The sequence below is a fragment of the Oncorhynchus mykiss genome, chromosome 26, assembly GCF_013265735.2.
Source record: "Oncorhynchus mykiss isolate Arlee chromosome 26, USDA_OmykA_1.1, whole genome shotgun sequence".
NCBI classification, from domain to species: Eukaryota; Metazoa; Chordata; class Actinopteri; order Salmoniformes; family Salmonidae; genus Oncorhynchus; species Oncorhynchus mykiss.
The window spans coordinates 2,900,958-2,911,988 of NC_048590.1; the positions used below are offsets into that span (position 1 = coordinate 2,900,958).

The window sequence follows — 11,031 nt, forward strand, 5'->3', positions numbered from 1 at the left end:
TCTTGTTGTTATTGCTCTGCAGCATCGATGCTGACCGGGACAATACTAGTCTTGTTGTTATTGCTCTGCAGCATCGATGCTGACCGGGACAATACTAGTCTTAGTGTAGTGTTATATAGTGTTGGTGATCTATATAGTGTTGGTGTTCTATATAGTGTTGGTGTTCTAGATGGTGTTGGTGTTCTATGTAGTGTTGGTGTTCTATATAGTGTTGGTGTTCTATATAGTGTTGGTGTTCTATATAGTGTAGGTGTTCTATATAGTGTTGGTGTTCTATATAGTGTTGGTGTTCTATATAGTGTTGGTGTTCTATATAGTGTTGGTGTTCTATATAGTGTTGGTGTTCTATATAGTGTTGGTGTTCTATATAGTGTTGGTGTTCTATATAGTGTTGGTGTTCTATATAGTGTAGGTGTTGGTGTTCTATATAGTGTTGGTGTTCTATATAGTGTTGGTGTTCTATATAGTGTTGGTGTTCTATATAGTGTTGGTGTTCTATATAGTGTTGGTGTTCTATATAGTGTAGGTGTTCTATATAGTGTTGGTGTTGTATATAGTGTTGGTGTTCTATATAGTGGTGGTGTTCTATATAGTGTTGGTGTTCTATATAGTGTCGGTGTTCTATATAGTGTTGGTGTTGGTGTTCTATATAGTGTTGGTGTTCTATATAGTGTTGGTGTTCTATATAGTGTTGGTGTTCTATATAGTGTCGGTGTCGGTGTTCTATATAGTGTTGGTGTTCTATATAGTGTTGGTGTTCTATATAGTGTTGGTGTTCTATATAGTGTTGGTGTTGGTGTTCTATATAGTGTAGGTGTTGGTGTTCTATATAGTGTTGGTGTTCTATATAGTGTTGGTGTTCTATATAGTGTTGGTGTTCTATATAGTGTTGGTGTTCTATATAGCGTTGGTGTTCTATATAGTGTAGGTGTTCTATATAGTGGTGGTGTTCTATATAGCGTTGTGAGGTGTTTTAATAAGGGCTGCTGGGCGTGATCGTGAGAGGGTAATCGTGATCGCTCTCTAAATCCTGGGTACTTCACCAAATTTAAGGTCACAGGTCATATAAACAAAAGGAGCTTGTTGTGGCGGGTTTAGTGGGTTGGCTAGGGACAAACAGAGAGGGGGGGGACAAACAGAGAGGGGGGGGGGGGAGAGAGAAGAGAGGGGGAGAGAGAAGAGAGGGGGGACAGAGAGAGAGAGAGAGAAGAGAGGGGGGACAGAGAGAGAAGAGAGGGGGGACAGAGAGAGAGAGAGAGAAGAGAGGGGGGACAGAGAGAGAGAGAGAGAAGAGAGGGGGGACAGAGAGAGAGAGAAGAGAGGGGGGACAGAGAGAGAGAGAGAAGAGAGGGGGGACAGAGAGAGAGAGAGAGAGAGAAGAGAGGGGGGACAGAGAGAGAGAGAGAGAAGAGAGAGACAGAGAGAGAGAGAGAGTGAGAAAGAGAGAACAAGAGAGAGAGAAAGAGAGAGATAAAGAGAGAGAGAGTGCGAAAGAGAGAGAGAGTGCGAAAGAGAGAGAGAGAGAAGAGAGGGGGGACAGAGAGAGAGAGAGAGAGAGAAGAGAGGGGGGACAGAGAGAGAGAGAGAAGAGAGGGGACACAGAGAGAGAGAGAGAGAGAAGAGAGGGGGAGAGAGAAGAGAGGGGGGACAGAGAGAGAGAGAGAAGAGAGGGGGGACAGAGAGAGAGAGAGAGAAGAGAGGGGGGGCAGAGAGAGAGAGAGAGAGAGAGAGACAGAGACAGAGAGAGAGAGAGAGAGAGAGACAGAGAGAGAGAGAGAGAGAGAGCGAGAGAGAGAGAGAGAGTGAGAAAGAGAGAACGAGAGAGAGAAAGAGAGAGATAAAGAGAGAGAGAGTGCGAAAGAGAGAGAGAGTGCGAAAGAGAGAGAGAGAGAGAGAGAGACAGAGACAGACAGAGAGACCGACAGAGAGAGAGAGACAGACTCTGTCTTATCCATGTTCATTTATAAGATTTATCAGCCAGTCAGCCTTGGTCTTGTTCATTTATAAGATTTATCACCCAGTCTGAACATCTCAACAGAGCCTGAACACAGCTTTTGTGTGTGTGTGTGTGTGTGTGTGTGTGTGTGTAGAGATGTGATGGCGAGGCTACAATAGGCCAGATCAGCCCCCCTCCCCTCCCCTTCAGAGATCCAGGTGTGCAATGGGTTGTGCCCCAAATGGCACCCTATTCCCTATATAGTGGTACTACTATAGACCAGAGCCCTATTCCCTATATAGTGGTACTACTATAGGCCAGAGCACTATTCCCTATGTAGTGGTACTACTATAGACCAGGGCCCTATTCCCTATATAGTGGTACTACTATAGACCAGAGCCCTATTCCCTATATAGTGGTACTACTATAGACCAGAGCCCTATTCCCTATATAGTGCCCTACGATATACCAGAGGAATAGGGTGCCATGTTGGGATGCAGATTGAGACTAGTGAAACTGGTGAACCCCCCCCCCACTGACCTTCAACGCGTCCCTGTCTCTATGGTTACCTGTCTGTAAAACCCTCCTTTCCCAGCGCAGGGGGAGGAATCAACCAGTATGTCAGTTTGTCTGTTGCTTTGGGGCTTCATTGTTTGAACGTGAGCCAGCGTGAGTGTGTGTGACTCACCACGGTGTTGTTCTATAGAGTGTGTGTGACTCACCACGGTGTTGTTCTATAGAGTGTGTGTGACTCACCACGGTGTTGTTCTATAGAGTGGTGTTGTTCTATATAGTGTGTGTGACTCACCACGGTGTTGTTCTATATAGTGTGTGTGACTCACCACAGTGTTGTTCTATAGAGTGTGTGTGACTCACCACGGTGTTGTTCTATATAGTGTGTGTGACTCACCACGGTGTTGTTCTATATAGTGTGTGTGACTCACCACAGTGTTGTTCTATAGAGTGTGTGTGACTCACCACGGTGTTGTTCTATATAGTGTGTGTGACTCACCACGGTGTTGTTCTATATAGTGTGTGTGACTCACCACAGTGTTGTTCTATAGAGTGTGTGTGACTCACCACGGTGTTGTTCTATATAGTGTGTGTGACTCACCACGGTGTTGTTCTATATAGTGTGTGTGACTCACCACAGTGTTGTCCTATATAGTGTGTGTGACTCACCACGGTGTTGTTCTATATAGTGTGTGTGACTCACCACGGTGTTGTTCTATAGAGTGTGTGTGACTCACCACGGTGTTGTTCTATATAGTGTGTGTGACTCACCACGGTGTTGTTCTATATAGTGTGTGTGACTCACCACGGTGTTGTTCTATAGAGTGGTGTTGTTCTATAGAGTGTGTGTGACTCACCACGGTGTTGTTCTATAGAGTGTGTGTGACTCACCACGGTGTTGTTCTATATAGTGTGTGTGACTCACCACAGTGTTGTCCTATATAGTGTGTGTGACTCACCACAGTGTTGTCCTATATAGTGTGTGTGACTCACCACGGTGTTGTTCTATGTAGTGTTGGTGTTCTATACAGTTAGTAAGGTGTGTGTGAGTCACCACGGTGTTGTTCTATATAGTGTTGGTGTTCTATACAGTTAGTAAGGTGTGTGTGAGTCACCACGGTGTTAATCTATATAGTGTGTGTGACTCACCACGGTGTTGTTCTATAGAGTGTGTGTGAGTTACCACGGTGTTTTTCTATAGAGTGGTGTTGTTCTATATAGTGTGTGTGACTCACCACGGTGTTGTTCTATATAGTGTGTGTGACTCACCACGGTGTTGTTCTATATAGTGTGTGTGACTCACCACGGTGTTGTTCTATATAGTGTGTGTGACTCACCACGGTGTTGTTCTATATAGTGTTGGTGTTCTATACAGTTAGTAAGGTGTGTGTGACTCACCACGGTGTTGTTCTATAGAGTGTTGGTGTTCTATACAGTTAGTAAGGTGTGTGTGAGTCACCACGGTGTTGTCCTATATAGTGTTGGTGTTCTATACAGTTAGTAAGGTGTGTGTGACTCACCACGGTGTTGTCCTATATAGTGTTGGTGTTCTATACAGTTAGTAAGGTGTGTGTGAGTCACCACGGTGTTAATCTATATAGTGTGTGTGACTCACCACGGTGTTGTTCTATAGAGTGTGTGTGAGTTACATCCGAGTTACAGCTGACTCACCACGGTGTTGTTCTATATAGTGTGTGTGACTCACCACGGTGTTGTTCTATAGAGTGTGTGTGACTCACCACGGTGTTGTTCTATAGAGTGTGTGTGACTCACCACGGTGTCGTTCTATATAGTGTGTGTGACTCACCACAGTTTTGTTCTATATAGTGTGTGTGACTCACCACGGTGTTGTTCTATAGAGTGTGTGTGACTCACCACGGTGTTGTTCTATAGAGTGTGTGTGACTCACCACGGTGTTGTTCTATATAGTGTGTGTGACTCACCACAGTTTTGTTCTATATAGTGTGTGTGACTCACCACGGTGTTGTCCTATATAGTGTGTGTGACTCACCACGGTGTTGTTCTATGTAGTGTTGGTGTTCTATACAGTTAGTAAGGTGTGTGTGAGTTACATCCGAGTTACAGCTGACTCACCACGGTGACGGCGTCGTTGAGCAGGGACTCTCCGAAGACGATGATGAAGAGAGTCTCGTTGACGTGGACCTCCTCGAACACGGCCAGCACCGCCACTGGGTCCACCGCAGAGATCAACGCCCCAAACAACAGGAACTCCATCAGACCTGCCTGAACCTTCTGGTCTGAACACACAGAGACACATCAGACCTGCCTGAACCTTCTGGTCTGAACAGAGACACATCAGACCTGCCTGAACCTTCTGGTCTGAACACACAGAGACACATCAGACCTGAACAGAGAGACACATCAGACCTGCCTGAACCTTCTGGTCTGAACACACAGAGACACATCAGACCTGCCGGAACCTTCTGGTCTGAACACACAGAGACACATCAGACCTGCCTGAACCTTCTGGTCTGAACAGAGAGACACATCAGACCTGCCTGAACCTTCTGGTCTGAACAGAGAGACACATCAGACCTGCCTGAACCTTCTGGTCTGAACAGAGAGACACATCAGACCTGCCTGAAACTTCTGGTCTGAACAGAGAGACACATCAGACCTGCCTGAACCTTCTGGTATGAACAGAGAGACACATCAGACCTGCCTGAACATTCTGGTCTGAACAGAGACACATCAGACCTGCCTAAACCTTCTGGTCTGAACAGAGAGATACATCAGACCTGCCTAAACCTTCTGGTCTGAACAGAGACACATCAGACCTGCCTGAACCTTCTGGTCTGAACAGAGAGACACATCAGACCTGCCTGAACCTTCTGGTCTGAACAGAGAGACATATAAAACCTGCCTGAACCTTCTGGTCTGAACAGAGAGACACATCAGACCTGCCTGAACCTTCTGGTCTGAACAGAGACACATCAGACCTGCCTGAACCTTCTGGTCTGAACAGAGACACATCAGACCTGCCTGAACCTTCTGGTCTGAACACACAGAGACACATTTTACATACAGCCTATTGGCTACTGTCTAAACTGTCAGGATACAGCCAATTGGCTACTGTCTAAAACTGTCAGGGTACAGCCTATTGGCTACTGTCTAAAACTGTCAGGGTACAGCCTATTGGCTACTGTCTAAAACTGTCAGGGTACAGCCTATTGGCTACTGTCTAAAACTGTCAGGGTACAGCCTATTGGCTACTGTCTAAAACTGTCAGGGTACAGCCTATTGGCTACTGTCTAAACTGTAAGGGTACAGCCTATTGGCTACTGTCTAAACTGTCAGGATACAGTCTATTGGCTACTGTCTAAACTGTCAGGGTACAGCCTATTGGCTACTGTCTAAACTGTCAGGGTACAGCCTATTGGTTACTGTCTAAACTGTAAGGGTACAGCCTATTGGCCCCCCAGCGGCTATTGGCCCCCCAGCGGCTTGACTCACCTCGGACCCCCGGCGGCTTGACTCACCTCTGACCCCCAGCGGCTTGACTCAACTCTGACACCCAGCAGTTCGACTCCCCTCTGACCCCCCAGCGGCTTGACTCCCCTCTGACCCCCCCAGCAGCTTGACTCACTTCTGACCCCCCAGCGGCTTGACTCACCTCTGACCCCCAGCGGCTTGACTCACCTCTGACCCCCCTGCGGCTTGACTCACCTCTGACCCCCCAGCGGCTTGACTCACCTATGATCCCAAGCAGTTTGACTCACCTATGACCCCCAGCAGCTTGACTCACCTCTGACCCCCCAGCAGCTTGACTCACCTCTGACCCCCAGCAGCTTGACTCACCTCTGACCCCCAGCAGCTTGACTCACCTATGACCCCCAGCGGCTTGACTCACCTCTGACCCCCCCAGCAGCTTGACTCACCTATGATCCCCAGCAGGTTGACTCACCTCTGACCCCCCCAGCAGCTTGACTCACCTCTGACCCCCCAGCAGCTTGACTCACCTCTGACCCCCCAGCAGCTTGACTCACCTCTGACCCCCCAGCATCTTGACTCACCTCTGACCCCCCAGCGGCTTGACTCACCTCTGAACCCCCAGCGGCTTGACTCACCTCTGACCCCCAGCGGCTTGACTCACCTCTGACCCCCCCAGCGTCTTGACCCCCCTCTGACCCCCAGCGGCTTGACTCACCTCTGACCCCCCCAGCAGCTTGACTCACCTCTGACCTCCCCAGCGTCTTGACTCACTCCTGACCCCCCAGCAGCTTGACTCACCTCTGATCCCCCAGCAGCTTGACTCACCTCTGACCCACCAGCAGCTTGACTCACTTCTGACCCCCCAGCAGCTTGACTCACCTCTGACCCCCCAGCGGCTTGACTCACCTCTGACCCACCAGCAGCTTGACTCACTTCTGACCCCCCCAGCAGCTTGACTCACCTCTGACCCCCCAGCGGCTTGACTCAACTCTGACCCCCAGCGGCTTGACTCACCTCTGACCCCCTGCGGCTTGACTCACCTCTGATCCCCCTGCGGCTTGACTCACCTCTGACCCCCCAGCGGCTTGACTCACCTCTGAACCCCCAGTGGCTTGACTCATCTCTGACCCCCGGGGGCTTGACTCACCTCTGACCCCACAGCGGCTTGACTCACCTCTGACCCCCCAGCGGCTTGACTCACCTCTGACCCCCCGCAGCTTGACTCACCTCTGACCCCCCCAGCGGCTTGACTCACCTATGATCCCCATCAGTTTGACCCCGTAGAGGCAGAAGCCTGTACAGAAGGCATTCCAGAGAGTTCCCACCACAGCATACAGTAAGATGGCTCCCAGATTGTCAAAGAAGAGCCTCGCGGGCATGAAATACCCGGCGTCACCTAAATTAAAGCAGAACATGATCTGTCATTTGCACAGGATACAGAGTACAATGTTAACTGTTAACTTGTGAGGAATCGAGGGAGATGCAGTTGAGATTTCCCCCCCAGAGAGAAGGCACCTACCTACGATGGTGGGCAGGAGGAAGAGGAAGAAGAGGCCAGGCTCTAGCTGGTACAGCTGTTTCTTACTGGTCAGCAGTACGATGCCACCCAGTACCAGGCCCAGTAAGATCAACATACAGCTCTCTGGGACCACAGTGGTGAACCGCTGGGAGAAGTGGAACACTGGAGAGGAGAGAGGAGAGGAGAGGAGGAGAGAGAGGAGAGGGGAGAGGAGATAGGAGAGGAGGAGAGGAGAGGAGAGGAGAGAGGATAGGAGAGGAGAGGAGAGGGGAGGGGAGGAGAGAGGATAGGAGAGGAGGAGAGGATAGAGGAGGGGAGGGGAGGGGAGGGGAGGGGAGGGGAGGGGAGAGGACATATGACAGTAGAAGAAAGGAGAGAGGAGAGAGGAGAGGAACACAGACACATTTAAACATAGCTATCATATAGGTAACACACATCAGATAGTACCAGGCCCAGCAGAATCACATCAGATAGTACCAGGCCCAGCAGAATCACATCAGATGGTACCAGGCCCAGCAGAATCACATCAGATAGTACCAGGCCCAGCAGAATCACATCAGATGGTACCAGGCCCAGCAGAATCACATCAGATAGTACCAGGCCCAGCAGAATCACATCAGATAGTACCAGGCCCAGCAGAATCACATCAGATGGTACCAGGCCCAGCAGAATCACATCAGATAGTACCAGGCCCAGCAGAATCACATCAGATGGTACCAGGCCCAGCAGAATCACATCAGATAGTACCAGGCCCAGCAGAATCACATCAGATAGTACCAGGCCCAGCAGAATCACATCAGATAGTACCAGGCCCAGCAGAATCACATCAGATGGTACCAGGCCCAGCAGAATCACATGAGATGGTACCAGGCCCAGCAGAATCACATCAGATAGTACCAGGCCCAGCAGAATCACATCAGATAGTACCAGGCCCAGCAGAATCACATCAGATAGTACCAGGCCCAGCAGAATCACATCAGATAGTACCAGGCCCAGCAGAATCACATCAGATAGTACCAGGCCCAGCAGAATCACATCAGATGGTACCAGGCCCAGCAGAATCACATCAGATGGTACCAGGCCCAGCAGAATCACATCAGATGGTACCAGGCCCAGCAGAATCACATCAGATGGTACCAGGCCCAGCAGAATCACATCAGATAGTACCAGGCCCAGCAGAATCACATCAGATGGTACCAGGCCCAGTAGAATCACATCAGATAGTACCAGGCCCAGCAGAATCACATCAGATGGTACCAGGCCCAGCAGAATCACATCAGATGGTACCAGGCCCAGCAGAATCACATCAGATGGTACCAGGCCCAGCAGAATCACATCAGATGGTACCAGGCCCAGCAGAATCACATCAGATGGTACCAGGCTCTCAAGGATGATCAATGGAAATAGGATGCACCATATTTATGGAAATAAGGTATTTCAGATTTTTATTTTTAATACATTTGCAAATATTTCCAAAAACCTGTTTTCGCTTTGTCATTATGGGTTATTGTGATGTCATTATGGGTTATTGTGATGTCATTATGGGGTTATTGTGATGTCATTATGGGTTATTGTGATGTCATTATGGGGTATTGTGATGTCATTATGGGTTATTGTGTGTAGATTGATGATTAAAGGCTGCAACATAACATGTTTAAAAAAGTCAAGGGGTCTGAATACTTTTCAAACACATTGTGTGTTTTTTCTGCCATCACTACTGTCAACACACTACTATCAACACACTACTGTCAACACACTACTGTCAACACACTACTGTCAACACACTACTATCAACACACTACTGTCAACACACTACTATCAACACACTACTATCAACACACTACTGTCAACACACTACTATCAACACACTACTATCAACACACTACTGTCAACACACTACTGTCAACACACTACTATCAACACACTACTGTCAACACACTACTGTCAACACACTACTGTCAACACACTACTGTCAACACACTACTGTCAACACACTACTATCAACACACTACTATCAACACACTACTATCAACACACTACTATCAACACACTACTATCAACACACTACTATCAACACACTACTGTCAACACACTACTGTCAACACACTACTGTCAACACACTACTATCAACACACTACTGTCAACACACTACTGTCAACACACTACTGTCAACACACTACTATCAACACACTACTATCAACACACTACTATCAACACACTACTATCAACACACTACTATCAACACACTACTATCAACACACTACTATCAACACACTACTGTCAACACACTACTATCAACACACTACTATCAACACACTACTGTCAACACACTACTGTCAACACACTACTATCAACACACTACTATCAACACACTACTATCAACACACTACTATCAACACACTACTGTCAACACACTACTATCAACACACTACTATCAACACACTACTATCAACACACTACTATCAACACACTACTGTCAACACACTACTATCAACACACTACTATCAACACACTACTATCAACACACTACTGTCAACACACTACTATCAACACACTACTATCAACACACTACTGTCAACACACTACTATCAACACACTACTATCAACACACTACTATCAACACACTACTATCAACACACTACTATCAACACACTACTATCAACACACTACTGTCAACACACTACTATCAACACACTACTATCAACACACTACTATCAACACACTACTATCAACACACTACTATCAACACACTACTATCAACACACTACTATCAACACACTACTATCAACACACTACTATCAACACACTACTATCAACACACTACTATCAACACACTACTATCAACACACTACTGTCAACACACTACTATCAACACACTACTATCAACACACTACTATCAACACACTACTATCAACACACTACTATCAACACACTACTATCAACACACTACTATCAACACACTACTATCAACACACTACTATCAACACACTACTGTCAACACACTACTATCAACACACTACTATCAACACACTACTATCAACACACTACTATCAACACACTACTATCAACACACTACTATCAACACACTACTATCAACACACTACTGTCAACACACTACTATCAACACACTACTATCAACACACTACTGTCAACACACTACTATCAACACACTACTATCAACACACTACTGTCAACACACTACTATCAACACACTACTATCAACACACTACTGTCAACACACTACTATCAACACACTACTATCAACACACTACTATCAACACACTACTGTCAACACACTACTATCAACACACTACTATCAACACACTACTGTCAACACACTACTATCAACACACTACTGTCAACACACTACTATCAACACACTACTATCAACACACTACTGTCAACACACTACTATCAACACACTACTGTCAACACACTACTATCAACACACTACTGTCAACACACTACTATCAACACACTACTGTCAACACACTACTATCAACACACTACTGTCAACACACTACTATCAACACACTACTGTCAACACACTACTATCAACACACTACTATCAACACACTACTGTCAACACACTACTATCAACACACTACTG

The 11,031-nt window shown here is 47.0% G+C and overlaps 1 protein-coding gene across 1 annotated transcript in view; it reads right to left on the reverse strand.

Moving 5' to 3' along the window:
- Nucleotides 1-4,726, reverse strand: part of LOC118944482 (sodium/hydrogen exchanger 5-like) — a 49,591-nt gene extending 44,865 nt beyond the window's left edge. Inside the window, exon 1 of the mRNA XM_036964029.1 lies at nucleotides 4,544-4,726. Coding sequence (XP_036819924.1) covers nucleotides 4,544-4,684 — 141 coding nt within the window. The 5' untranslated portion in view covers nucleotides 4,685-4,726. The remainder of the gene's footprint in view (nucleotides 1-4,543) is intronic.
- Nucleotides 4,727-11,031: the final 6,305 nt, after the last annotated feature.